The 27,921-nt window shown below is 42.1% G+C and overlaps 5 protein-coding genes and 1 long non-coding RNA gene across 12 annotated transcripts; 3 read left to right on the forward strand and 3 right to left on the reverse strand.

Moving 5' to 3' along the window:
* The first annotated feature begins 1,563 nt into the window (after positions 1-1,563).
* Trp (transient receptor potential) lies at positions 1,564-11,050 on the forward strand. Its single transcript, XM_078194376.1, has 18 exons — positions 1,564-1,626; positions 3,358-3,593; positions 3,875-4,019; positions 4,295-4,390; positions 4,574-4,716; positions 5,142-5,343; positions 5,455-5,625; positions 5,749-5,983; positions 6,284-6,436; positions 6,722-6,867; positions 6,941-7,047; positions 7,177-7,310; positions 7,405-7,534; positions 7,616-7,811; positions 8,163-8,327; positions 8,442-8,664; positions 8,735-9,148; positions 9,239-11,050. The coding sequence occupies exons 2-18, from the start codon at positions 3,436-3,438 to the stop codon at positions 9,904-9,906; spliced, it is 3,486 nt and encodes a 1,161-aa protein (XP_078050502.1). The 5' UTR covers positions 1,564-1,626; positions 3,358-3,435; the 3' UTR covers positions 9,907-11,050.
* LOC144476996 (cytochrome b5) lies at positions 10,087-11,957 on the reverse strand. The gene is made up of 4 exons (XM_078194377.1): positions 11,716-11,957; positions 11,303-11,431; positions 11,152-11,219; positions 10,087-11,064 (listed from the first exon to the last, which is right to left on the reverse strand). The coding sequence occupies exons 1-4, from the start codon at positions 11,833-11,835 to the stop codon at positions 11,028-11,030; spliced, it is 354 nt and encodes a 117-aa protein (XP_078050503.1). The 5' UTR covers positions 11,836-11,957; the 3' UTR covers positions 10,087-11,027.
* A 1,706-nt stretch (positions 11,958-13,663) lies between these two features.
* Mrpl47 (mitochondrial ribosomal protein L47) lies at positions 13,664-15,532 on the forward strand. 2 transcript variants are annotated; one of them, XM_078194334.1, is made up of 5 exons: positions 13,664-13,808; positions 14,085-14,252; positions 14,315-14,529; positions 14,597-14,756; positions 14,840-15,532. In XM_078194334.1, the coding sequence occupies exons 1-5, from the start codon at positions 13,687-13,689 to the stop codon at positions 14,979-14,981; spliced, it is 807 nt and encodes a 268-aa protein (XP_078050460.1). In that variant the 5' UTR covers positions 13,664-13,686; the 3' UTR covers positions 14,982-15,532. The 2 variants fall into 2 exon arrangements, with proteins under 2 accessions (XP_078050460.1, XP_078050461.1); XM_078194335.1 differs by having other exon boundaries at positions 14,085-14,219.
* Prd1 (pleckstrin homology domain-containing protein pruning defect 1) lies at positions 15,031-22,558 on the reverse strand. The gene is made up of 9 exons (XM_078194326.1): positions 22,295-22,558; positions 20,903-21,098; positions 20,608-20,795; positions 19,936-20,130; positions 18,157-19,860; positions 17,859-18,083; positions 17,198-17,779; positions 17,016-17,135; positions 15,031-16,917 (listed from the first exon to the last, which is right to left on the reverse strand). Exons 1-9 carry the CDS (start codon positions 22,382-22,384, stop codon positions 16,801-16,803), a joined length of 3,417 nt encoding a protein of 1,138 aa, XP_078050452.1. The 5' UTR covers positions 22,385-22,558; the 3' UTR covers positions 15,031-16,800.
* A 1,027-nt stretch (positions 22,559-23,585) lies between these two features.
* Positions 23,586-23,971, reverse strand: LOC144476976 (uncharacterized). The gene is made up of 2 exons (XR_013495130.1): positions 23,833-23,971; positions 23,586-23,747 (listed from the first exon to the last, which is right to left on the reverse strand). It is a non-coding gene; the product is annotated as an uncharacterized LOC144476976 (long non-coding RNA).
* LOC144476972 (poly(ADP-ribose) glycohydrolase) lies at positions 23,682-27,892 on the forward strand. Of its 6 annotated transcripts, none has more exons than XM_078194331.1 (11): positions 23,682-23,788; positions 24,690-24,802; positions 24,885-25,045; positions 25,114-25,230; positions 25,310-25,468; positions 25,535-25,788; positions 25,874-25,974; positions 26,102-26,261; positions 26,340-26,658; positions 26,730-26,964; positions 27,047-27,892. In XM_078194331.1, exons 2-11 carry the CDS (start codon positions 24,703-24,705, stop codon positions 27,748-27,750), a joined length of 2,310 nt encoding a protein of 769 aa, XP_078050457.1. In that variant the 5' UTR covers positions 23,682-23,788; positions 24,690-24,702; the 3' UTR covers positions 27,751-27,892. The 6 variants fall into 6 exon arrangements, with proteins under 6 accessions (XP_078050457.1, XP_078050456.1, XP_078050455.1 ...); XM_078194330.1 differs by lacking the exon at positions 23,682-23,788 and adding an exon at positions 23,865-23,899; XM_078194329.1 differs by lacking the exon at positions 23,682-23,788 and adding an exon at positions 23,950-24,004.
* Positions 27,893-27,921: the final 29 nt, after the last annotated feature.

The raw sequence follows: 27,921 nt of genomic DNA on the forward strand, positions 1-27,921 counted from the left end.
ACCCACCAATTACGATAGGAATTAGAATTACGGTAATACGCATTGTCTGTAACCTTAAACGTCGTTCTTAAAGTGAATGTAAATTTAATACACGCGTATACATTAAAGGAAAAAAAAGTGGCTGGAAAACGAACGTGGTTCTTCTCTCTCTGCACGCTTTAACCACCTCCTCCCCGCCCCGCCCCGCGCGACACCGACTCCCTTTCCGGCCGATACAGATCAGAATTTATGTCCCTTCGACCGCTTCACGGTGCGCCCTTCGAATTCGCGCAGCAACGCTCTAATCTTTCACAGACATTTTTCTTACGGATTTATTTCATCCGCCGGATTCACCGGGGCAGCGTTATTTCTCTTTCGTTTGTTCGTTTGTCGCATCCGGTCGGAAAGTCGGTCATTATCCGTGGCTGTCACCTTCGCATGGCTCGGACCCATCTCATACATCTTAATCGGCTTCCGTTCGCTCTACGCGTATTACCATGAAAACGAAGTCGCGACGAAGCGTTGAAAATTCTCGGGGACGGTTTAAAAATGTGAAAAGCCTCGTCGTCAACAAAGACGAAGGTGACCAAGGCGTGGAAACACGGAGGATCTTTGGCTCCGTCGGCGTCCTCCGGACGGCCCGGCGCGCTCTCTACACGAGCCGGCACTCCGCGGCCATCGAAAATTAAAAGAAACGAGGTCCCCGGCTACGTCCCCGTCTCGCCCCGACCATAACCGTGTCATTTCTCTCAATTCTGTCCGAAACTATCCCGCGGTCCGAGCACGTACGACACAACCCCTCTAAATGCTGCCCCAAATAGCTGGCCGACTGACGAACAAAAAATCGGGGTACAAGCTGTACGTGTTTACACCCACGCGGACAAACGAAGAAGAACGATCGGTCAACCATGCTCTTGGATATCTTTCGCTTTCTTCGTGGCCGCGACTCGTTAACCGGATCCTCGGGAGAGAACGCCGAGGAAACAGAAAGTCCTCTTTGTCCCTTCTCTCTCTCTCTCTCTCTCTGTTTTTGGTCAGACGATCGAAGCTACGTCGCTCTTCCGAATCGCCCTCGTTTGGTAACGCGCTCGCTGTTTATCTTGCAGCGTATCTGAACCAGGTAGTTCAGGATTTCGCGCTCGAGAAACAAGAAAAGCATAGCCGTCTTTCGATAGAAAATATCCGAGAAAATCGTGTCCTCCGGCTCTCGGTGCGTTTCCAAACACCCATTTGGGATTTTGTTCGAAAACGCGCGCGTCAAGCAGGACAGCCGTCGGACATGACACTCCGTCGGAGTGCGAACGATCGGTGCTGATTCCGGTTCGATCCCGTTTCGGATCCTCCGATAGGTCTCCTCCGTCGATCGGGTCTCGTGCACGTGGATGCGCAATGTGATATCGGGCCGCGACTGGCCGCACTCTTCGGCACGTTCCGATGCGACCCACGTGTTTGTGCCTAATCCATGCCCCGGCTGACCGACGGTGCTAAGGCTTCCCTGAACTATCTAGAGCTGGTGAACGCACGGCTTTCTCTTTATTCGGTATCGTTCGCGCGGCCTAGCTACAGCTTGACGACGTTCGCCGACACCACTGCGACCTCATCATCGCTGCCATGGGCCACCATTAACCGACACCTGCTGCCAAGAAGGTACTCTAGGTACTCTAGAAGGTACTCCACTCCGACGAGCAGTACGCCCCAATTTTTACGCGATCGCTCTCGCCCGCGTAAAGCACCGTTCGTTTTCACCCTCGCTCATACCGTCGCATAGATCGCGACACGGTTTCCGTCGGACTCCGATTAGTTTATCTCTTCGTTAACAATCTCGAACAGAACAAAATCTCGCGGAGTACCGGGTCCAAAGATACCGCCGAATAATTCAGGGCAAATCGAAGCACCGCGCGGTAAGGTGATCGGCAGCATTTGACCCTTTCGCGCGACGATTGCCTACGATTTAGCGAGAAACACGCGAAAGCGGTAATCCACCGTCCCTATTTCTGTTGTCGCGAAAAAGAGCGGACTCTTGACCGGCCGGTGTCGAGCAACACGGTGACTCGAATTTCGACGCGGTCCGTTTAATCGAGTTCGACGGATTTCACGTAAACCGTGATCCGAACATCGGAAAGTACGCCACGGTGCGCGACCGCGACGCGTTAACGCTTTGGGGAACGCGGTTACCGGGCAAGCTACCGGACCGAGTAAAATTGTTTGCGCTGGCGGTTCCGAACGAAATTTCAAGGTAATGCTCGGCTCGTCGGAAACCGATCGATAGCGGAAACCGTGCGCGAAAGGTCCGCAGCAAAAGTTTTCTTTGTCCCAGGATTTCTCGCGATCGTCGTCGATTTTTATGCACCCGTCTGCGAATCGAAGTTCGTTCCGCGTAAACGGTGGCGCGCGGAGACCCGCGTTCTTTTCGCCTGGAAAAAGTAGGTAACGCTCGTCGGCGCGACCGTGTCGATCGGTGGTGTTCCAATTAAGTAGCCGTTCATGTCGTCGGACGGATTTCGTTCTGGCCGATACGGGACAATCGATAGACGCGGCGCGACCCCGCTCACAAGATTATCTCGGGATCCTAGCGAGGAAATCCACCGACCCACGGGACGATTTAAACGTAGGCGGTGCAACGCACCATCCAACGGTATATCGCGAAAATTTCGCCGCCGAAATGGCAATCCGTTTCACTTCAAAAAAATCACTCGGCTTGGCCCCGATCCTCTCAACGCCGCGTTTCGTTCGTCCTTTCGATTAATAAACCGTGCCATTGTTTTTCGAAAAACAAAAAACGCGTTTGCTCCGCGAGTTGAATATTTTAAACGATTCCGCGAACCGTTTGCCGTGCGACAAAAATACACGAACCGACGGCTGCATTATTTCTTTTTTTTTCTGCAGATAAAATTTGAAATGCTGCGCCCCGAGCTGTTTTATCTCCTTGGAACCGCGCGAGACATTTTTACAGGTAGTTTTACAGCGAATCGTAAATGCGAGCTAGACGATCCTAATAGATTTTGATAAAACATACACCGGTCGTTTCGATAAAAGATCGCGAAAGAATCCACGGCTTTGTCTTGGAGCCAGGGCAGCGCGCGTCGTTTGCCGTTTCCGTTGTTATTCGATTAATCGTCGGACTTCTCGAACCGAAAATTAAAACAATGCTATTGTCGGTCGTGGAGACAATGGTACTGGGTCGCGGCGACCCAGTTTCCGGTACGCGGAGGGGAGGGTTAAAAACTGCATTCAGATTCGGAGTATCTTCATCGCGAGCGAAAACGCCGGTCGAAATAATGGCGGAGGATTAGCGGTCGTCCCACGCGTTCTGCCGCTCCGGCTGCTCCGCCCGGTGCTCGACGACCGCCGAGGATCACTCGCGTTCTGCATGCGTAGGTGTATCCGGGATCGATGAACCAAGCCAGCCCGGCATTGTCTTGGTCCCGCCGCTAGGATCCCGCCGAAAAGGGAAGCATGAATCCGTCCGAGTCCCAGCAAAATCTGCTCGCGAACGAGGCGAGAGCGTCGTCGGAGCAGTCGTTACCGCAGCAGGCCGCGGACTACGCTCTTGGCCCAGTTGAGAAGCACTTCCTGCTCAGCGCGGAACGAGGTGATTGTGCCACTGTCAAAAGGTAATCCGACCATTCCGACCAGCCACCGCGGAATGATAAATTCGTCGACGGAGTTTCTCGCGCGATCCGCGAAGGCCGCGGAGTCCTTTTCCGCCCAGCCCGAGCCGAACTCCACCTCCCTTCGGTCCTCGCCTTTGCTTCCCTCGATCTCGCGACATTCGTCATCGCGAATTCCTCGAGGAACAAATTGAAGCGTCCTCTCCTTTCGATCTGCGCGCGATGCAACTCTGTTTGCCGAGGATCAGCTTCGACCGGTAGCCAAACGGAATTGTGTTGAACAGGTTGCTGGAAGAGAACAAGGGCCACCCGGAGATCCTCAACATCGACTGCGTGGATCCTCTGAACAGATCGGCGCTGATCGCTGCGATCGAGAACGAGAACATCGAGCTGATCAAGCTGCTCCTAGAGTTGGGGATCCAAGTGAAGGTGACGCCGTTCGATTACAGTGTTTTAGGTAGACTTTAAGGTCGGGTCGCGCTCGCTCGGCGAATTATTTTGTTAGCTTCCGTTCTCGCGGCAGGAACGATAAACAAAAGGGGCTGCTTTCTTGTATATTTTACGAGCCGAGAGCTGCGGGCTGCAGCGTCCCGTGGAACGTGGCCACTCGATAAAGTGTATACTCGTTCACCGCTGGGACCGAGCGCGCGCGTTTAAAAGCGCCGCACACGCCGGACATAATTTCTCGGTCTCTCTTCCTACAGGATTCGCTCTTGCACGCCATAAAGGAGGAGTACGTGGAGGCCGTGGAGATCCTGTTGGAATGGGAGGAGAGGACACACACGCCGGGCCAGCCTTACGTGAGTTCAACAGGTTCACCCTGGCCTTGCAATTAGAACGTTTCCTCCCCTTCGGAAATCCGAAAGCCGGTCTCCCTGTGTTGTCTCCGGTCGATTCTCGCGCGAGAGGGAGTCGTCGCAGGATTTCTTTCGAGGATTCGGGAAACGTTCGCGGGCCGCCTCAGAGGGTTGCTTCTGTTTCAGAGCTGGGAAGCCGTCGACAGATCGTCGTCCAACTTCACCCCCGACATAACACCGTTGATCTTGGCCGCGCACAAGAACAACTACGAGATTTTGAAGATCTTGCTAGACCGTGGCGCGACCCTGCCTACCCCGCACGATGCCAGGTATTCCAAACGAAAGAATATCTTCCGAAGAATTGGTCGCGTTGGTAGAAAGATTACGCGGCTCGTCGATCGAGGCGAATCATTCGTTGTCACTGACCCAATAATAGTCGCCGTGACATTAAGCGGCGCGTATTATCGAGCGTAGACCAGCGGAGAGCGGTTGTCTAAAATGGTGTTAAGCCGCGAATCATAAATCGAAGTCGGCCGGTTATGTCGAGTTATCTGGCTTCGTGTCAATACTCGGTCTGACGCGTCTAACCCGGTTATGCGATTAGCGTTGCTAATTATGTTATTCAAAATGAGTTGGCACGTGCTCGCGTCGAAACGTGCCACGCCGACGGGCGAGATCCACGGCGGTGAGAAGACGAGCGGGTCGACGAAGATGATCGAACACGTCCAGTAGCGTCTGTTTATCTTATCGGCAGATGCGGCTGCGACGAGTGCGTTACATCCAGCGAGCAGGACTCTCTGAGGCACTCGCAGGCTCGCATAAACGCGTACCGGGCCCTCACCTCGCCGTCTCTGATCGCCCTGTCCTCCCGGGACCCACTTTTGACGGCGTTCGAGCTTTCCTGGGAGCTCCGCCGGCTCAGCAAAATGGAACAGGAATTCCGTTTCGAGTACAACGTGAGTTGGCACCGCTATCTGTCGTCCCCCGAAATTCCTTCACGGAAAATTCGAGCGGCTCGAAGGCTCGAGGATCGGCCGCGAACTTCATCGGAACTTGTTTGTTCGCAGGAGATGCGAGAGCAGACGCAGACGTTCGCCACGTCGTTGCTCGATCACGCGCGCACGTCCCTGGAATTGGAGGTAATGCTGAATTATAATCCCACCGGCGAGAACTGGGAGCCTGGGGAACGACAGACGCTGGATCGGCTCAAGCTCGCGATCAAATACAAGCAGAAGCAGGTAAGACTCCGTTCGAGCGTTGGCAGGGTCGCGGCTCTGCCCGGAATCTAGGGGAATCTCGTTCGAGATCTACGAGACGTTTTAAATCCGGTCACGGTATTTTCGATCGCTGATCTGCAACAGTTCGTCGCCCATCCGAACGTTCAGCAACTGTTGGCCGCGATTTGGTACGACGGGCTGCCGGGATTCAGGCGCAAGAGCATGGTCGGACAGTTGATCGAGGTTGGAAAACTGGGAGCCATGTTTCCGGTGTACAGCTCGATCTACATGGTCTCGCCGACCTCGCCGATGGGCCAGTTCATGAAGAAGCCGTTCGTCAAGTTTATCTGTCACTCGTCCTCCTACGCGTTCTTCCTCAGTAAGCTATTCCAGAGCGAAGTCGCCTCGTCCTCGGGGAAATCCGGCGACAGAGACGCGTCGACGAACCGTTCGATCTTGAACTCTATTCGCCGAATTCAATCGCTACAGAACACGCGAATCTTCTCGTAGAAACGTTCGCGAAGTTCGTAAAGATTTCCGGACACCCGTAGGATAATCATCTCCATGGAACTGTTCGCAGGATTTCCCCTGGAAACTTTATCGATAAACCGATTAACCGTTAAATAATCTTGTTATAACGTGCAACAAGATGCGAATCGATGAAAATTTTCTCCGACAGTGCTGCTCGGAATGGCATCGCAACGCATCGAGTACCTGGTAATCGAATTGTTCGGGAACGCGTGGATGCGCGAGATCCTAGCCGGATGGAAGAGACGGGAACGCGGCTGCATCCCTGGTTTCGTCGAGAGCGGTGTCATCATCTACGTAATCAGTAAACAGCTCCGACTAAACAGCTTCAACGGGAAACGATTCTTCCGTTTTCCTTTCTCCCAGTCCAATAAACAATTTTCCTCGTCTCTTTTTGCTTGCTTTGTTCCACCTATCGCGCGGCCGTCGACGCAGCGTTGAATTTTTCTTAAAATTTCTTTCAATTTGGTCGCTATTCTAAGTTTCAGCTGCACAGTTTTCTCATAATTGCATAACAATCCGCAGTCCAATTATTACTCCCAGCTGTGTTACCGTGGCTGCATAGGTAAAACGAGGTTGAACGTTTTAGGTTTAGTCTTGGGAGAAATGAGATCGTTGTGGTCGGACGGGTTGCTGGAGTACATATCGGATCTTTGGAACATCGTGGACTTTGTGCAGAACGTGTTCTACGTGATATGGGTGATGCTGAGGCTCACGGCATTTATCGTGGTGCAAGTGCGTATCCGTCACCTATGCGGTGTATTCGTAGTTTTAACGAAACAGTGGCGAAACGTATTTTCTTGGACAGAGGGAATATTGGAGCGGCGTAGATCCATGGTACCCCAGAGATCAATGGGACGCGTTCGACCCCATGCTGCTCTCCGAGGGAGCTTTCGCCGCCGGAATGATCTTCAGGTAATCGTCTCGTCGTAGTTAGCGCAGAATCGTTTTTTAAAAAGTTCGAATCGCTTGATTTTGTTGCTTGACGTTACGCGGCGGATCTCTGTAACAATCAAAGTAAACGAATGAATACGTTGCCCGCAGCTTTTTGAAGCTCGTCCATATATTCAGCGTGAACCCTCACCTCGGACCACTCCAAATTTCTCTGGGAAGAATGATAATAGACATTATCAAGTTCTTCTTCATCTACACCCTGGTGCTGATCGCCTTCGGCTGCGGTAAGCATCGTGATTCATCTAATTCGTCGATAAAACTCGAACGCGACCGGCTCGATCGCTTTCGAAGATGCTCGAAGCTCGATCTCTTCTTCAGGAATGAACCAACTGATGTGGTACTACGCGGACCTGGAGAAGATGAAGTGCTATCATATGAAGGACTTTCCGGATCTGCCGGATTTCGACAATCAGGAGAAGGCTTGCTCGATTTGGAGACGCTTCGCTAAGTACGACTTCCCCGTCGCAATGCTCGCTTTATCATTGTTTCTATAATTGCCAATGAATTCTATCGGTGACGATAATTCCAGCTTGTTTGAGACTTCGCAGTCGCTGTTCTGGGCCAGCTTCGGTATGGTAGACCTGATGTCCTTCGATCTAACAGGAATCAAGAGCTTCACAAGATTTTGGGCGTTGCTGATGTTCGGCTCCTACTCGGTGATCAACGTAATAGTTTTGTTGAACATGCTGATCGCTATGATGTCGAATTCCTATCAAATTATCTCGGTACGCCAATATCTTTCAACTCGATCACGATCTTTAGATAAGATTTCATTTGGCCGGATCAATAAGGAAGAATTTAAGCAGAGATTTGATCCAATCTTAAATTTTTAATTGGGTCCAATTTCTCTCCTATCAAACGATTGGCATAATTTGCAGAAGATTGATAAATGATTTATGTAGAAATAGATTAGATATCCGCGACCGGAGTTTGAAAATCTGTCCGGGTCTAGCAAAGATATCGTTTCACCAGCGTCGAGAAACCGAAGCAATCTGTTGCGTAGGCGGATAAATTATTCGATGGTTCAATAGTTATACAACCGATACGAATAAATATACGAATTACGGGATACATAGGAACGAGCCGACACGGAATGGAAGTTCGCCAGGAGCCACCTTTGGATGAGCTATTTCGAAGATGGGGACACGGTGCCACCTCCTTTCAACATGGTACCGACGGCGAAATCGTTCAACAAGCTGTTTACGTGTGGGAAAGCCGGCGAGAAGACGAGGTCTTTGATCGTACGTACATTCGTTTATATCTAAACAATGCTTGCGACGAATCAATTAATCGATAAGTAAAAAAATAAATTCACTGATGCGAAAAGAAGGCGCTTCTTTTGACATAACCGACAGAAAAAGTCAAGGGAGAAGGCGTTGGCGAGACACGAATCGGTGATGAGGTTGCTGATCCGACGCTACGTGACCGCCGAACAAAGGAAAAGGGACGACTTTGGTATCACGGAGGACGACGTTATGGAAATCCGACAGGACATCTCTACGCTGAGATACGAGCTGATCGACATCCTGCGGCAGAATGGAATGAGGACGCCTTTCCTCGACAAGCAGGATGCAGCGCGTAAGTGTTCAACATTTCGTAGCGCGACGATCTTAGCTTGCTGTCGACGTTAATGTTAGCATTTCGTCAGTGTCCGGTAAAAAGGGCCGGGTGATGGAGCGCCGTCTTCAGACGGACTTCCAGATCGGCATAGTCGAGGGTATAGTGAACGCGGTGATCGCCAACGAGAAGGAACCAAAGGACGTGTTCAGTCAAATCGCGAAGGCGATCGGCCGCAAGGCGAGCAGCGGCAAGAAGAAGGACTGGAACGCCATGGTACGCAAGAACACCATCGCCAGAGATCCGATCGGTTCGACGACCGAGGCCAGCATGAAGGCATCGCGTCGAAGCATTCGCCGTCTCCAGGCCGTGAACCCAGACCTAGCGTCGCTGGATCCGAACCGTCTGATCGATTACAATCCAAACTTGTCGGAGGTCACGCCGACCACCAGGATCGCCTACGCGAAGTTCATGATGCGCAGAGCTAAGATCGAGGAGGAAGAAGGTAAGCTGAATGTTTGACGAAACGTAGCCTACGGTTCCGATGAGAACTATCGATGTCGGTCGGTAATGAATTTCATCGGACCGTTTTCAGGGGAGACCGCCGAAGAAGCACCGGAGGGGACCGGAAGCACCAAGGTCAGCATCCGCGTAGGTGAATCGGATCCGCCCCGCATGACTCCTATGCTTCGGAAGAGCGTGCTCAAGTCCCTCAGCGCGAGTAGCATCGACAAAGACAAAGACAAGGATAAGGACAAAGACAAGGACAAGCCCCCCGACAAGACGCTGTCGTCGGAGGGTAAACCGGAAGTCAGAGTCCCATCGCCGATCCCCGAAGACCCCCGAGAGGACGTCGCGAGCAAATCCGCGTCTACCGGGAGTCAGCCGAAGAAAGAGGACGATAAGAAAAAGCCAGTGGAGAAGAAGCCGGAGGAGAAGAAGCCGGAGAACAAAAAGCCCGAGGAGAAGAAGCCGGAGGAGAAGAAGCCAGAGGACAAGAAACCGGACGACAAGAAACCGGACGACAAGAAACCGGATGACAAGAAACCTGACGACAAGAAGCCGGACGACAAGAAAACCGATGACGAAGAGAAGAAGAAGAAGGAGGAAGAAGAGAAGAAGAAGAAGGAAGAAGAGGAAAAAAAGAAGAAAAAAGAAGCTGCGGCGAAACCTGCGCCCCACGAAGACAATGTACCGGTTGCTACCACGAAACTGAGGGGAAAGTCGAAAGCCACTGGCCAGATTATGGGAGGATGGATTTGAATTCGTTTCGAAAGGATCTTGTTCGATTGGCTGGCTCGTCTCTGTCGAGGATCATCTCGTGAACACAAACGAAACACTTACAATACGAAATCTCTCTTACTCGTATCGGACGACGTGCGCTACTGCTCAAAAGTTTTGGCATTGCTATAAAGATCTAGGTCATTAGGAGAAAAAGCCAGATAACGGATAACGCTGTGGTAGTATTTCCAGTAATTCGAACATTTACAAATCTTCACTTGCTCTCATTTTCTCGTCGATCTCAATTGCTTCGAGGTAATAACGTGTTCTACGGTGCACTTTTTAACGACAGTGTGCGCTAATTTTTAACGATAGAGGACACAATTTAGTCCGATCGGGAAACGCTCGAACTGTGTTGTCTATTTTTTACATAGATAACTCGCTCGGGATAATGAAAATGACTTTAATTCAAGATCGATTGTTATCCAGATTAGATATCTGATATCAATTCACGATTCGTTGAAAAATCAGTGACAGATTTATATCTTGAATTATCAGTGGTTGATAAATGATTTTTAATTGTTATCCGCGCGTCCTATTTCTCGCCATTTCTTTCCCTGTTTACGTACACTCATACTGGAAACATTCGTCTTAATTACCATATATAATTGGCAATACGGATTGCTCGATGGAAATTGGTAATCTAGTAATAATTAATTATTAAGGTATCGCCGTTCTAGAATCTCTAGACGATTGTCATGTGATCGTAATTGAAATTAGAGGCCGGAAACAAGTACAAGCGAAGCCATTAATTAACTCGCGTGTTACGAAGAATTCAGACTTTCGGCTCTTTCGCATTAATCCGCACCGATCATCCTTACAAATCGCGTGCACATCCAGCACGCTGCCAATGCATCGCGAATTACATTTTCGCCACACGATCATCGCCCTGCTTAAACATAGCAGCCTAAGGTGACGGCCCTCTTTTTTAAGAAAGAAATACCAACTTGTACGTATACATATATACACATTATATAACGCATTCTTACCCTATTCTTACTCTACAGTTTGTAACTAGATCTGTATGTTTACTGGTAGTAAAAAAGAAAACGTGAATAAAAATTCAATAAATTAACCATCGACTAAATGTACCGTTTCAGATGTCACGATGCACAGCTTCCGCATAGTCTTCGTAAAAAGCTGTTGGACAGATCATTTAATTGCAAAATTTCTGTTCTTAACAAATCTCATTTCGGGGTTATTTTTAATTAAATCGTTGGTACGTACCTTCTCTGTTTAGCTGCAATGATACCGGTACTCGCGTTTTTCTTCTTCCTATTCGCTCTTTTGTCCTCCTACGAAAAATAAATTGCCATTGTTAGGAGATTTCTCAGTTGGAACTTCGTTTATGATTTTTGTGTTTGGATCATCGACATACATCCACTAGTTCTCCAATAAGGAAGTCTTTCAGCATTTTTTTTGCTTCCGATGAATGACCAAAATCGTCGAAACCGGACGTTGCATCTTGGCCCGCATACTCGTCGATCAACTCGAAACCACCGGGATGCTGAAATCAATTTCAATTGTCCATTAAACTTCAGTTTAAATTGTGTATCTTGGACTCCCATTACCGACAAGCGTTACCATTTAAATGGAAATTTCAATAAAGGTCATTGTGCATTCAAAATTACAGGATATAAACAAAAAATGATTACAGAGTAACTTGATTTCGAAGAGAAAAGAAAAAAGGCCGAATAGGAAAGCCAGAACAGAAAATAATCGAAGTCATAACCCTGCGCAATGATATAATTACGAATTTTCACTTGACGTTTGATCACTCGTTTCTCACACCTCGTCTTTGTACTTTGTGACATCGTACACCATATCATGAATCACGATCCACGTGTTCGCACCGTCCTTGCCGTTTTTTAGGGCAACGTCGTTCAGATGATACCGCGTCAATTCTGCCATTTCAGTTTGTCTCAACACTTTCGAATTCGAACGCTAAGTAACTATCAAGCTCGAGATGATCGAACGAGCAACCACAAGCTAGGTGTTTCCAACTTCGAGGTTCTCGCGGAACTGATCGACCAACGACTGTTCAATCCGTGGAAACAAAGAGTAAAAATCCAAACTGAGATCACGGCCAGCAAGAACGATAACGAAATCCGTGGTACATGTCACATATGTAGATAAACGGAGATAATGTATGTCACGTACTCGATTAAAGATCAGTCCTGGAATTTCCGGAGGAAAGTATCGCCATTCGTTCGTAATTGCAGCGCGCTGTATAGGGAATCCCCTGGATCTTCTCGGAATTAATATTGTTGCGAAACAACAGTTTATTTCATGTACGAGGAAAACCTCCGACACACTGCGGCCAAGAAGACACGATTAAATATTTAATGATTTACCTAGAGACAAATGCTTGAATCAAGGTTAAAATTATTAGAAATTTCATAAAAGTTGCCGCCGCAGGTGACAACTTCCTCGAGAATCTCTCAATTATCATGACTCTTTTAGATACGGCTCCCTCAATAAAATACTCATTAGTGAACATTAAGTAGGCAAAACATTGAAATTTGATTCTCCATACGTACTTTCGCCGATAAGGTGGTTTTGTACTTCAATTGGTAAAATATCATTATCGTAAATGGCGAATTTTAGATTTCAATACGGATTCGTCAATCTCAATTCTTATACAGAGTATGATTATAAAGCGTTGATCAAACACTTTCAGGGTCAATCTGTAACCCCAGTCTTGGTTAATTACATAGCTCTGAGTCAACAAAAATGGATATAATATTTAAAATAACATAACAAATTTTGGCATGCTGTATTAACCTGTATCGAAAATAGAATATTCGGAGACATACTAATTCGATAAATTCGATAGATCTTCCTCTACCCAGATAAGAACAAAGCATTGTACACAATATCAGTGTTTCAGGAACAAAAAAAGCATCATTCATACATACGATAAAATCAAGTCATCATTGAAACTAATACAGGTTAATAATGATATTATATTATATTTTATTACTGACGCTGTACGAACCAGGAAAAAAGCTTCGATTTTTCTCCGAAAGAGGTGCTACGCACGCCGTCTATGCATAATAAAGGGCCACGGAAAAATAAACAATTATGGCATAATTGGGGTAATGAAAAATTAACCGAGGACATGAAACTGTTCAGGATAGTTTTCTGCATCGATATCGTGTCAGTAAAAAGGAAAGAAGACAGATAATAATATCCCAACACCTAATCAATTAACATGTTAGAAAATCAAAATTCAAAATGCAATTAATTATGTTTTCTAGCATTGGCGTTTAGTTTATTACATAATGTCGAAGCAATAAATTTATCAGAACAATATTGTGTCTCTAATTCATTGAAAATAATCAAACACCTTGCAAAAAGAAATGCGCAAAAATTGAAGGGTTTATATACCGGCAATACCCTTTACGTTTTTTTGGACTGGAAGAAGAACGAACAAACTAGTTTACCGTGCAGAGATACCGAGATATCTCGGGCAGACGGAAATCTCCAAAAGGGAGATGATTTGGAGGGTGGATAATTAATCCAAAGTTTGACCACGAATGCAACTTATACCTTACAAGTACGTTTGCGTCCACTCGGTAAAACCACTGAAACGAGACTTTCTTCGACGTCCTTATATACTAATCAAGCCCTTCTCGAGCACTAGCGAGAAAGTGTTCAAACAGCGCTCTCTATGAAGGGATGCTTAGATTAAAACTGAGATTCTCTACCCATGTGACACGATATGTACATACGTTCATGTAACAGTGTATTGTAGCCAAAATGGCAGCCCTCATGAGAGCAACACAAATTTCAAAAAGTGTAAATGGTGTGGCAAAATTGTTAACAAATTTAAATTTAACTAAAATTGATAGTTCGATAAGCGCTCCAACATACATACGTAGGTTTGTTGAGAATTATTATATTAACATTTGTATCGTCAATTCGAATCATTGGAGGTTGTAGATTTTACAGCGTTTTTATTTATTTATCGATTGACATTCAATCAAAGTCTTGCAAAGTCATTTAAGCTTCTCCCAGAATTAGCAGCCCTCCTCAAGCAATATTTATATTTCATTAATGTTGTGTTTACGAGGAACTATTTAACCTAACATTTTGTGGTTTTTTAACCTTAGATTCAATAAGAGTCGACTAAAATAAAATAATTTCGAATATTTTAGAACACCTTCCTTTCGATACGCGTTCATTCATACCACTTCTAAGCAAAATGATTTAATGGAATTTTTTGATGACAAGAAAAATTGGGGAAAGGATCACGTTCAGGTGGGACGTTCTTGGAGGCAAGAAGAATTAAGGTTGAAGAGCAATGAGGATCTGCATAAGTTGTGGTAAATTATTGCAAAGCATAATGACAGATAAAATATTAATTACATGTATATTTAAATTACAGGTACATATTATTAAAAGAACGAAATATGTTATTAACAATGGAAGAAGTCTATAAAAGGAAGTATGAATACTTTCCTAATCCTGAGAGAATTGATAAAGTTAAGGACAGTATGTTTAACTTGGAGACAGTAGTCCGTGAACGGAACAGGGCATACCATAAGCTTGAAACTGGAGAGAGTGGAGAACGACCAGCAAAATTACAATATAATGCACTAGGTACAATAGCTTGTTCTTTATTATTAATATTATGAAACAATATATTTCACAATGGATTCTGTCACAGGCCTTAAGTTCTTCTATCGCATGAGACAGCATAGAATACCAAAGTTTATGAATACCAAATGGCGTGAAACTCACCGTTTCCATTATGGCGGATATGCAGTACGAAAATTCCTACGACTTTACAAAGAGAAACGTTTTAATCGCAGACGTAAAGTTGAACAGTTCGTATCATTTTGTGTTTCATTGTTCTATCTAACCACGCTGATTTAACTAAAAATAATATGAAAAATAATTGAAATTGTAGTATTCAAACGAACCGTGTGGCGGTTCTTTTACGTATGTTCCCCAACATGGATCTAGAGGCAGCAAAAGCAGAGTACCCGTTAGCAGATATCAAGAAAGCAAAAGATTTAAGACCAGAATATAATCCTTTCAAACGCAGATAATTGCATTTCTCTTTTGAAACTGTAATTACATTCATCTTTAAAATAAATATTTGGATCTAACATAGGTCAAACTATTTCTTCTATTACATAAAATGTACTGTATAGCTCCGGAAGAAGTGTTACTCAATTCCACATTGCATCTGTACGCCTTTAAATTACCACTGTTGAAATGTTGTGTTTAAATGTTTTGTAATTAAGAGGAAATACAGAAGTCACTGTATATTATGTAATATATAACAAGAAATAGAATTGACTGGCATGTTATTGTAAAATAGGAAGGAAAAAGGCAATCTCTTTTATTCTGTCGACTAGTCATAATTTTATGTTTATTGGTTTTGTTGCAACTTTAAAGATCGAGTACGACGGTGTCAACGTTGTGCAAAAATTCCATGGCCACAATATTTAAGACATAGGTATGTTTACACATAGCATGTAGAAAGTATAACATTTGAATTTCATTTTTTAATGCTTTAAGAACTAATACGGAAAACTAATTATGCTTCCCACAATTCTTCGCATCTTCATTATGTAATAAAGTTACACAAATACCATGTTAGAATTACATAAATTAGAGAGTCTTTTGTTAATTTAACATTTCATCATTTAAATGTTTTATCACAATAATTCACAATTACACGAAACGATGTATACAGTGCTACAGTTTTATTCACAGTGATTTATAAACTACATCGTATCGTGTAGTTCTGAAAACGCAAAGTATGAAGTTACGAAAAGAAGCATACGAATCCATTTGAAAAGCACAAATTAATTTACATATTGAACGAAATCTCTTTGATGCATAAAATCGCATGTATCTTTTTCGTTTTGGAACCGTTTAAATCGATTTAAAAAAAACGAAAATTTTCAATTATCAGAATGAAACTACCTTGCGCTAACAATTCTGATACACTTACATCGACAATATTTTCAATTTTAACGGTATACAAAGAAATAAAATGTAGAATCACCGATATTTTACATAGCAACTTATTCAATAAAAGCACCTTAAGGTCGATATGATGTATAATAATTACATCTCGCGGTTATATGATTTTGTATCTGTACAATTGAAAACAAACTAATATATGTATCCTGTATACCTATAAATTATTCTAACTAAAGCTCAAAACTTTCAAGCAACAGATCACGCGCGTATAGAAAGAGAACGAGATTAAAAATAATATTGGAAAGCTACGTCATAATAAGTACTAACCTCATCGTTATCGATATTACTATAAGGAATGTTAACTATACGTCATACAATTATTTCGAAAGCAATTTATAGAATATTTTGTTCTTGTCCAAGCTGCTCTACATCTTACTGTCATTTTGTTAATATTTGTTTCTTTATTATAAATCACTCGATATCAGTGGCGCATCTTCACATGCGGATTAGTTCTTACAATAACCGTGAGATATATATATATATATACACACACAATATATATTCACTGTTACATTACAATCCTGCATTAAAGATAGATTATCAAAGTGATTTACGTTATTAAAAAGATATTGCACCCTTTTATTGAATTAGCACATCGATATTACGTGTCGTTAAATATCATGTAGTCGTATGATTTTGCGTGTTCACCACTCCTTGGAGGAACATTACCATCGATCTCGAGAGTAGTTAAACATTTTATACGTCGACGTTTAATCAATCACTTCAACCCTTGTTACGTGTTTCATCGTATCACTATGTATACTGGTATTCATTTACCTGGAGCGCCAACATTTATATTTCTTCTGTTTCTATTACTGTACGAGTATACGACGACGCCATAAACTATAGTCTATTAATACATCTTAACAATATTTATTCGCTCTCTGAAGACAGTAAATGTCGCCATGCAAGCTGCAACTCTTTATTAGCGTCTGAGCAACGTCTATGAAGCTTGTCTTCCGGTGGAAGTGTTGCCATAGGAAATTCACCCTGAAACATACATAGTTTAATGTATGATGAATGAATTAACAATTTAGAGTAATTGCGACACCATATTGAAGACTATGCTCTATAAAATTACAACATACCAGACACGCGTCGGCCCACAATGTTTCTAAAATTTCCCTGAAAGTGCACAATTCTGCGTTGTTTGTGAAATATATCACCCAATCGCCGCTGCTTTCATGAACTTCTCGGCACGAGAACTCCTGTATAAGGAAAATTTACATCAGAATCTAAATAAATATCATTAATTTACCCACGTACATACCAGTATACACCAGGACTGTTGCGTTACAGGTACTCGGAAGGCCGTCAGATCTTTAACGGAGGCACAGGAAAGTGTTTGTCCGCGTTGTTTACCGGAAAACACTTCTTTCATGGTAACCAAGTGTTTGGTAGTCGTGATCAGACTACACGGCAGCGGTTCTCTTTTCTCGGACGTGTCGAATAATCCCGAAGCGCTTTGAACGAAACTTTGTAACCATTCGGAAGCGACGTACTCATCTGGGGCGGCGAATTGGAAGGCTTTGTTCGGTTTCAAAAGAATTTCGAAGGTGTGCGGTCGATGTGAATTAGGGATTCTCCTGCACCCTTGACAGAGACCGCCCTTCAATGGAATTGCTCGTATTGGAAGCCGTAGATTCGCATCCGTGAACATGTAAACAACGCCGCCTTTCAGGACAAAGTAGCCAGCTTCCCAGGGATTTGTTGGTGCATTAGGATGAAGTTGTTGATAAGTATGCGGCCTATACATGAGGTCACCCTCTTTCGTCGGTCCACAGGGTGTATTTGGTGGGGACATGTACTCATCCTCCATATAAATTAAATTATAATGTTCAATCCTCTCGTCCTAAAATATTCGGTTGCGTGTTAATTCAAACATTAACTATTGTTAACAGTGAACTGTATCTATTTTAAATTTTACGTACTGGATGTACAGCAGAGTCGCTGAGTATCGACTGTCGCAAGGTATGCATGTCTTCGTATCTCAATTCCTTCACCGCCGGAAGTCGAGGCTTCGTCGGAGACCTCCTCATCGCCATTTCCAAATAGCCAATCAACTCCGATGTAATTTGAGAACTCCCAGTAGAAAACAGATACTGCATTTCGTAATCCGCGTTGGACAATAATATCGTTTGTGCATTTGGTCCAATCTAAAAAGTAATTTGTCTATTAGAAAAGAAAAACAAAATTACCAACGAACAGTATAGTCTAAGCAGAACTTACAATAATTACGTCTAACTCGTTATAAGGAATAACGAATTGATTGCTGTAAGTGTTATCTGGCCTCGTGCCAGTTAAATACAAGGTTTTGTCCGTCAGTAAAGCGATCATCGGTTTACTGTCGACATTCGTCATGTACGAACTCCAAACCTTGTACACCTTGTACAGCTCTTCCGTTTTGTCCCTATAGATGTACTTCTTAAAGAGCTCTCGCATCTTCAAGTTGACTTTTTCACTGCTGACTTCCTGCTTCTCCGCGATTACGTTCTCCCGTATCTCTCGGTCAAGATTATCATTGAAATCCTTGAAAGAATCGTAACTAGTCTTCACACCTTTGACGTATAGCGGATTCGTCTTTGAGGACTTCTTGTTTCTCTTGATCTCGAACTTTCTCTCCGTGATGGATTTCAGGAATCTGTTCAATAACGAGGTTTTCGAGGGCATCTGTCTCAGAGGCGGCGGTGCCAATTTGTTGCTACTTTCTCCGGTTAATATCGAGGTCATGTTACGTTTTTTCGACGGCGAAGCTAAGTGTCTGCTATTTCTACGCTCGTCTACATCGGACAAGGCGGTGCTATCTACATTGGACCAGTCGCTGGAACCGGGTTCCTTCTTTGAACTTGAAGAATAAGGCATTTGGACCTTCGCCGGGGGATCTTCAACTATGTTCCCATAGGCTTTCTCCACTATGTATGCCTCTTGCGCCTCATTGTCCCCCAATTCGATCTCCATTTTTGGTATCAATGACTTTCCTGGGTCTTCTTGACCTTCCGGCACGCCCCGCTCCGAAATTGATAAACTGCAAGCGCATTTACAATGGCCCTGGCATAACAATTCAGTGCACGTCTTTGGCGTTGCCTTCTTTTCACTGTCGCTGTCAAAAACACTCGACGACGAAGAATACGAATAATAATCGGAGTGTGCATTCCTGGTGTTTGCAGTTTTCTGAACGTAAGGTGAATCACCGTGAGCACACCAACTGTACCTTCCCTTTTGAGCAGTCTTCTTCTGGACTGAATTAGGCGTTAAGAAACTCATGGAGAAGTCAGCATAGTTTTCGTCATCGTCCAATTTCATAGTTTTTAAGATATCCTCATGAAAGCTAACGCGCTTTTTACTTTCCCCACGTTTCTTCTTGCGTTGTCTGCGCTGCACCAGAGCTTCCGAACTAGAAGACGATAAAATACTGGCATCCGTCATATTGATTGTATTCAAAATACCGTAAGGTGCTTCCATGTTCTCACAATCGGAGATGGTCATGCTAAGCTCCAATAGATTTGTGTCATTATTGATCACGTACGAATTCCGTGAATCAACGTTTCGTTTAAAGCTGTAACTACCGTCACTGTAGTATGTGCTTCTTTTGTTTAACTCTTTCACAACATTATCGAGTTTGTTATTTACTTTATCTAGCTTGGATTCATCCAGGCTCTTGCTATAAAAACTATAATCTTTCAAAGTTTCCAAGCTGGAACAATTAAGCTCATTGTCATCGAGTTTCCTAGTTAAGTTCTGATTCACTATGTCGCTTTTCGTCACAGTCGCTGATTGAAACTTAGAGACCATCCCGGGTGACTGCGTTGGCGTTTTCCCATCCTCACTGGAATCACTGGAACTGAAGTTTTTATTGTCCTCCATGCAACCGTTCATCGTTGCTTTATACCTATTGTTTCTGTACTTTGGAATCTCTTCCAAATTAAAGTCTTCCTGAAAACATAAATAAATGTGACCACTTGTAATAAACATTTCTCAACACTTTATGGACAAATTTGAGAAATGTACCTCTTTGTAACTGCTAGCATCTGTCTCGTTCGCGAGATCCATGTCGCTATCAAAAGCGACCCCACTATCACCAGGAGAAGCTAAGCTTGAAGATACACTGGACGATCTAAGGTGTAATGATAAGATGGTTCCAGAAGGGATCACGCTCATAGGCCTCTGGGGCATGTAGTTGCAAGTGTCTAGGAATGTTACATCCTAAGTGGGAAACAATTGTTAAGTTAGAATGGAGATACTTAATGAAAATTATGAAACATAAACGATTTGATCTCATTAAAGCAAAGATACAGAAACCAAGAACTTTCCATGAGCAAATAAAAAAAGTGATATAAGATGATAAAATGAAAAATAGGTGTATACAAGCGATAACTTATTGATCCTTAAATTCATATAAACAGATTGAACTGAACATGCAATGATTGCTAAGTGACAGACGTTATTCATTATTGAGATAATTGTAACCAGGGGGTGATACTATTATCAATGCAAGGGAAATAAAGAGAGAAGAAAAAACTATAAAAATAAACAGACAGAATGCTGACAACCACACATCAATATCATCATCTGGCTTTCAGCAATGTGTCAAAACATTTGAGATGCAATAGAAAAAAAGTAATTGGCTAATTAACAGGATTTAAGTTGTGTAATTTTGTAACATAGGTTCATGTTACATACCAGTTGTAATGTAAAGGATACATTCTCTAGACCTGCAAGAAGATTAACTAGCTGATTGGTTTTATCAGCATCCCGAACAAGTGCATGTGGGAAGTACTGCTTTTTCAATGTTTTTGTATCTCGTAACAAACAGGCTAAGTAACTTTCAAAGCTGCCTTCGCTAAGTGTATGGTAAAGCCATGCTCGACCTATAAAATCCATAAGTTTTACCAATCGATTCAGAAGTATATCGGTAGAATATGCTAGTAGAGCATGCATGGAGAAATTTCCTACTCCCTCTACAGATTATGCAAACCTTTGCCAATGGATGTTAATACACCTTGGAGAGCATGTATTACAACAACAGTGTCTTGATGGCTAAGTTCACGAGCAGTTCCCCAATATCCATGCCGTTCTACACGTAATCCATGACGCAGAGCTCGGTCTAGCCAATAGACCAACCAAGAATCTCCATCCAAGACTACTGTTCTATATATACTCTGGGCATATACCTATTTAAAACAAAGAAATCAGTTTTAATTATTACAAAAGTTCTTTAATTTCAAGGTACTAGAAATACTATTCCATGTTCCTCATAGATGCCTAAGTGCCATGGTATTAAACATAGTCTTACCAAAAAGTACCCAAGACTTTCTCATTCTTTGGTCAGATCATTCAAGACCAATATTTTTATTTTTAAGTTACAATAACATTGCACTGCTTGCCATTTCTATCTACCACTCATCTTCCATAAATAAACATCCATGAGATTATTAGTTAGATGACCCAAAATGAATACTTGTTGTTGCAATGGAACAGCTGTTTAATTTCATGTATCCCTTTTCCAGATCTAACAGCTAACTAATCCCTAAGGATCTATCATAAATATTTTGCACGCTGAATAGCATCCCAGCTTCAAATTCACTGACACCAAAAATACGATTTTCATAAGAATCTTTAGGAAACAATACAAACAAATAATAATGTCGCATAAACGGTTATCACACTCGATGAGATAGCAATAATACAGTCGATGACTGATCACAGTTGCGAAAAAAATGCAGCGGTCGTGAAATGTCATGACACGAATTCATCGATCTGCATGGATCCCTGAGAGTAGAATTCGAGACGTGTTACGGTTGTGTGACAGGTGCAGAAACGGATAAGCAAAGAGCGAGAGAGAGCGAGAGAGAGAGAGAGAGAGAGAGAGAGAGGGGGGAGAGAGAAAGAGAGAGGTGCACGAATGCATGGCAGCAGAAAGCTGCGACGCAGATCACCACGGAGAACCAGAAATCGTGATGCGTTAGGAGCACATGTAGTACACCTCGCTTTCAAAAACACAAGAAAGACAATAAAACACGTTGAGCTGTGTTGCACTACTACACGAAGGCGCTCGTGTTGTGTGTGTCTGTGCAGCTTCGATTTCAGCTGTTTCGTCATGGTTAAGTGTTTTGTGAAACTCGTTCCATATTTTTTCTTTTGTTTCCGGGATCTATAACGAGGAGAAACGGAAAGCAGAATATCGTTCGAAGCAGAACGATGAGTCACGCTTGGCGAAAAATTTTCGGATGGGCCTCGCCGAGATCGTTCGATCGCGGCTGCAGCTTTAAATCCGTAGATGCATACAGTCGCGTGCAATGTACATAGATATATAGGTGACGTATGGCCTTGATATGTCGTCCTATGCCTCGAGCAGACCGCCACTTACCAATTTAACAGCTTTCGTCAGTTCCTGCAGTATTCTTCCCTTGGACAGTACCTTGTCGGTACAAAGGTCCATGTCTTCCGGACTCGGCATCGCAATCTCTCTAATCTTACATGATTCTTATCGCACGATGACACGAATTTCCAGAGGAAATCTCGCAAAATGTCCGAAGACAGGAGAAAAGGCCGAATACCGAATTGCACCGAATCGCGGCTCCGTTACAACGTCGTCGGTGGAGTCGCACTCAGTCGCACTGGCATATTCGCCGGGTGGACTCATTGATTTTAGTTGCGCGCAGGCGGCGCGCCAATATCAAACTCCCCTTTTTTAAATGGTTTCCCCCTTTCTGCCTCTATTATTCTATTGACACGCTTGTCATCTTCTCGTTAAGCGGACACTGCCTTCCTTTCTTATCCCAATAACGATACCGTTAAACAAACCGGCTTCTCTATCGCCGAATTATGCAATGAGAAATACAAGATCTTTCAGCGCGATTCTTGAAAATCCTATCAATCGCTGCGTTTGTTTAATCAAAAAACAATTAGATTGAAAGATAGTTGTAGAATTTCGGCTCCATTGTGCGTGCAATCGATCTATTTTATTGTATCGTACAATCTACTACTGTTTCATTTCTCCATTTTATTTAAATTTGCAAGCCTTACTCATGATCATGCGCCGCTACATTACCAATCGAAGAAATTATCAATCCCGCGCAAATGCAAAACATTTAATCTTTTTTAACGATGCGACCACGAACGATATAATTCAGAGAATTATTTTAATATATAAAGTATTGTAAATGTTAATTATCCATTACATTAGCGAAAGTAAAATAATTCTATTATTGTAACTTACCTACCACACTATGTATGTATACGGCGGTGTTCAGCAAAATGACAGATAACTCCAGTGTTTTATCGGGAGAAACGGAATAAAACGATTTTAATGGATCAATGCAATCTGTCATGGAAGGTCAGAGGTGCGTAATTATCATTTACGTATTTATTTTTGCGTGAAAAGTACGGAGAATCGTGTAATATATTACACGTATGTATAATAACCGTTTGCCTTAGTCTTCTGGTGTCAAATTACGCTATTTTTATATTCGGTTCTCATATTTATGATTTTTACGAGAACATTGACTTATTTTGAAGGCACCTCTTATCTCAGAAATTTAAAGAAGACATGCATTCGGGCCTGTAAGGCGAGAAATAATATCATAGATAAACGAAAATGGCAATAGATCAAACACCTCATGTATTTTTATAGTCAGAAATTAACTGCATTACCGACATGGAAATTGACCATTTATTCGAATTACATAGAGCATTTTATACTTCTTGATAACAACCGATTCAAAAATGAACTTTTTGAAGCAGCATTGGAGCATAAGTACATCATGTTAAATATCGACCAGTATATCTTGTCTACGTTATAGAATTGTAATCTATCAATGCTAAAATATTAGACTGTTGTTATAAAGTTATATTTTAGCGGGTAAAGTACATTACATTGTATAGACTCGTGCGCACAATACATACGCGATCAAATATTTTTAGTCCGCCATTGGAAACCATTGAAGCCTTTGAAGCTTGAAGGTTTATGGAGGTCCGAAACCGAGATCGCCACACTTAGAGCAAAGACTGTTGCATTCCCTTATTTTTTGGTCTTCTTTTTCACTCCATTTTCCCTTTTCTTCTCTCTTTACGAAATGTAAAATTCTCTGTAATTAATATTGGCTTTTAAAGACATTAAAGAGCGAAAATATTCTTAATAGACATTGTATTCTAGTTTATCAACGCTTGCTAATACTGAATTTCTAGTATGCTCATTTCCCCCGCTTCATAATTTATTTATAATGTTTACAGATGCCATTGTTTTCATTAAACTTTTTAACAATTTACGACGGTTATTAAATACAATTTATATTGTCACGACTGTACTTTGAAGGATACTTTTCCCTTAATGATTATTTCTCTTCAACAGACCTAACATTACTGTATACGTTTCATGGAATTTAGATACTTACGAAATGTCATGCAAGATTCTATAGACGCGAATAATATGAAAATATGAAGTGTAAATACAGTTTTCGTTACATTATTTAATTATTATTTTCTTTTATTGTAAACTTGGGATTTTTTGTGTGTATAGTAACCTTAAATTTTTCACAAGAAAATTTAATATCATCGGTAATTGTGACAGTAAACGACATTTCGTGTAGTTTGATTGTTATCTTGACAGATAATACATTATTAAGACGTATTATGCATTTTATTTATACATCTTCATTTTTGTACGTAAAAAAATATATTTTTCACTTTGTGTTACTTCGTTATTTATGACTCTTTTGCTAGTACTCATAAACATAATTAAATGTCAATTATAACATTTACAGTTGACCCACTACAATGTCAGAACCTGGACTGTCAGTCGAGGAAGAATTATTTTTATCTGATATTTTCGATGAAGTAAATAATGTTACAAGCAATCATGAAGTTTCTAATAATTGTAAGAGATTTACGAATGTAACAATCGGATGTAACGTATATTTTTTTCAATTTATTATTTAATCATATTTTACTTCATAAAGCAAGTTCAATATCTATTGATGATGATGAACCAGAATCTTCAGATAACAGACCAGAATGGAAAGGTGTGAGCATGGATGAGATTTATAGAGGTTTAGGCATATATGGTTGTAAGGAGTTCCCTTCTGTTTCTCCATCTTCATCTCATACTGTGTTAATACGGGTAAGATTTAAATAAAAGAGATTCTCTTCATTATATCTAGATTGTAATTAAACAATTTTATAAAACAGTTACCACTGTCTGCGCATGGAGCACCAAAACCTTACCCCTCTCACCAAGTGGATAAATGGTGTCAGGATTTTGTAAGAATGCCACACTCAAAATATAATTTGTACCCAGTAGATCAGGTATGCACTAATAAATATCATTGAATATTATTTATAATATTGCAAGTGGCATAATGTCTGCCTTAATGTTTCATTGTAGGATGGAACCCGACGTTGCCGTAACAGATGGGAATTAATCCAGGAATCCCTACTTCAAAATTTGGTGTCATCACAACTATTAGAAACAGCAATACTTTCTTATAATCACACATATGCAGAACGTTGGAATTTTGCAGCATTGCATCACTTTTTTTCAGAGGTGGCAATTTAATCTATTTTGTTTCTATTTTAAAGATATTTATTACATATTACTTTTTTTCTGTAGACTGTTGATGAAGAAGAAATGAACATGTTCTTTGAGGTTTTACTGCCAAAGATGGTTCAATTAGCTCTGCAGCTTCCTGTTTTGGTAACAGGTGCTGTGCCTCTTTTAAAACGTCATACCAATGGAACAATTACTCTTAGTCAATTACAAATAGCCTGCCTGCTGGCTAATGCATTTTTCTGTACATTCCCGAGACGGAATTCAACGAGCCCGCAGTCCGAATATGGCACATATCCATATATTAATTTTAATAGGTACCTATTTCATATAAATTTAAAAACACCTGAAATGTCTGTATGCAATTGCACGGATTTCAATTTAAAGTATACGTTTATTTAGGTTGTTTTCGGCATGTAGAAGAGACAAGTGGAATAGATGTGAATCAGTAATGGAAAAATTGAAATGTATATTTCACTATTTTAGGAGAGTAACAACAAAAGGTGAGTACATTTTGTATTTACCTCCCAGCTAAATTTCTATAATTGAGAAACATGCATATTCGTTTAATTTGATTAGAATAGAAAATATAATATGAAGTTTATCATACTACGTATTGTCATTGTACAGTTCCAGAAGGTGTGGTAACAATACAACGACGCTATATTCCAAAATCAGAGTGTCCGAAATGGGAGGAACAAACACAGAAGTTGCCACCATTACACATTACAAGCAAAGGAACGATAGAAATGGAAGGAGCTGGACTCCTGCAAGTGGACTTTGCTAACAAGTATTCCTCATTTTCATACTTAGTGATACGTTGAATAAGTTGCTTTAATACATGACATCTAAAAAATTGAATTCTTAGATATGTAGGTGGTGGTGTACTTGGCTTTGGATGTGTACAAGAGGAGATAAGATTTGTAATTTGTCCGGAATTATTAGTAACTATGCTTGTTACGGAAGAATTAGACGACACTGAAGCCTTAGTTGTCTGCGGCATTGAGAGATACAGTAAATATGATGGTTACAGTAACAACTTTAAATGGGCAGGAGATTTCGTCGATGAAACACCTATGGATAGTTGCAGAAGGCGACTAACATCTGTTGTTGCCATTGATGCTCTCCATTTCAAGCAAGCACCGGCGCAATTCAGTATAGGAAATATAAGAAGAGAACTAAATAAGGTTGTAAATGCGTTGATGAATTGTTGTTACAACAGTAGTCGTATCATATCTAGTAATATCAATTTGTATAGGCGTACGCGGGATTCGTCGGATGTGAAAGCAAAAAAGCTAATTTGCCGGCGATAGCAACCGGTAATTGGGGATGTGGTGCTTACCGAGGGAACCCAAAGTTGAAAGTACTGTTGCAGCTTATAGCTGCAGCAGTGGCAGGTCGGTCCGTCGTCTATTTCACTTTCGGTGATACAAATTTGCGAGATGACATAGCTGATATGTATTCACACTTGACAAAACAGGATGCAACCATAGGTACGTCAATTTGATTTCCATAAAAATCCTAAAATATTTTATGCTTCTTATAGACGACATTAAACTTATGATGTTCTTTCAGATCACATATTTAGTTTACTGTTGCAATATCAAGAGTTTGCCGCAGTTCGTCGCATGGATTTTTACAAATTTTTGTACAGTAGAGGTAAAACGAGACTCATGCCACATTACTTGAATAAATCTTTGCAGGCAAATACAAATTCTGCTGCAAAAGAACTTATTTTCAAAAGAAGCAAAAGTGTTAATATAGACGATAGAAAATGTTTTCGTTCGGACTTCAAGGGTACAGATACAGAGGAGGAAAGAATACAGAAATGGTTGACAGATTGCGAAGAAGGTACAAGTAAGAGGAAAACGAATACCATAATTGAGGAAAACGCACAGGGCTCGGTTGGAGCAGAAGAACTAAATCAAGATAGCGATAGTATAGGGAAGAAGGAAGAACATATTCAAGATAAGACTAGTACCGAGAAGAAGAGGAAACCGTCTTTATGGAAAATTTTAGACGATACGGTACACTCTAGAACGGTTCCTGGGAATCGAATGTCTGCTCTTGAGATTTTTGATAGCACACAAGAATTGATTTCCCATCAAACGAGCAATGATTGCGGCCCATTAACAAAAATTGATAGTCAACCGATGAACACAAGCGAATCTGCTCACCCCTCTACTGAAACTTGTACAGCAATACCTAATAAGCGGGATTCGCTATGCAAAAAACCGGGACAGCGAAAAATTTCTGATTTCTTCCAAAGAACGTCTTGAAAATTGTAAAACAGTGTACACGAGGCACATTAATTGAAAATTTGTTTATAAGACAGGCTTTGTAAAAGACAGTGATATGTTGAAGAAAAATGGATGACAAATTGTAAATGCGAATGTATGGAAAAATAAACGACAGTATTCTCATTTAGATAACATTTAGAATATTTATTT

The sequence above is a fragment of the Augochlora pura genome, chromosome 11 (genome assembly GCF_028453695.1).
Source record: "Augochlora pura isolate Apur16 chromosome 11, APUR_v2.2.1, whole genome shotgun sequence".
Lineage (NCBI taxonomy): Eukaryota > Metazoa > Arthropoda > Insecta > Hymenoptera > Halictidae > Augochlora > Augochlora pura.

Coding starts and splice junctions, on each gene's coding strand:
- Prd1 (XM_078194326.1), bottom strand. CDS start 22,384: ATGCCGAGTCCGGAAGACATGGACCTTTGTACCGACAAGGTACTGTCC. Junction 20,796..20,902: donor ATTAACATCCATTGGCAAAG/GTTTGCATAATC, acceptor TGGATTTTATAG/GTCGAGCATGGCTTTACCAT. Junction 17,136..17,197: donor AACAGTCCTGGTGTATACTG/GTATGTACGTGG, acceptor TTCCTTATACAG/GAGTTCTCGTGCCGAGAAGT.
- Mrpl47 (XM_078194334.1), top strand. CDS start 13,687: ATGGCAGCCCTCATGAGAGCAACACAAATTTCAAAAAGTGTAAATGGT. Junction 13,809..14,084: donor GCTCCAACATACATACGTAG/GTTTGTTGAGAA, acceptor CGAATATTTTAG/AACACCTTCCTTTCGATACG. Junction 14,253..14,314: donor GAGGATCTGCATAAGTTGTG/GTAAATTATTGC, acceptor TTTAAATTACAG/GTACATATTATTAAAAGAAC.
- Trp (XM_078194376.1), top strand. CDS start 3,436: ATGAATCCGTCCGAGTCCCAGCAAAATCTGCTCGCGAACGAGGCGAGA. Junction 6,437..6,721: donor TGTCATCATCTACGTAATCA/GTAAACAGCTCC, acceptor TGAACGTTTTAG/GTTTAGTCTTGGGAGAAATG. Junction 8,328..8,441: donor AGAAGACGAGGTCTTTGATC/GTACGTACATTC, acceptor CATAACCGACAG/AAAAAGTCAAGGGAGAAGGC.
- LOC144476996 (XM_078194377.1), bottom strand. CDS start 11,835: ATGGCAGAATTGACGCGGTATCATCTGAACGACGTTGCCCTAAAAAAC. Junction 11,432..11,715: donor TCACAAAGTACAAAGACGAG/GTGTGAGAAACG, acceptor AATTGATTTCAG/CATCCCGGTGGTTTCGAGTT. Junction 11,065..11,151: donor ATTGCAGCTAAACAGAGAAG/GTACGTACCAAC, acceptor TCTGTCCAACAG/CTTTTTACGAAGACTATGCG.
- LOC144476972 (XM_078194331.1), top strand. CDS start 24,703: ATGTCAGAACCTGGACTGTCAGTCGAGGAAGAATTATTTTTATCTGAT. Junction 24,803..24,884: donor TCATGAAGTTTCTAATAATT/GTAAGAGATTTA, acceptor TACTTCATAAAG/CAAGTTCAATATCTATTGAT. Junction 26,659..26,729: donor TAAGAAGAGAACTAAATAAG/GTTGTAAATGCG, acceptor CAATTTGTATAG/GCGTACGCGGGATTCGTCGG.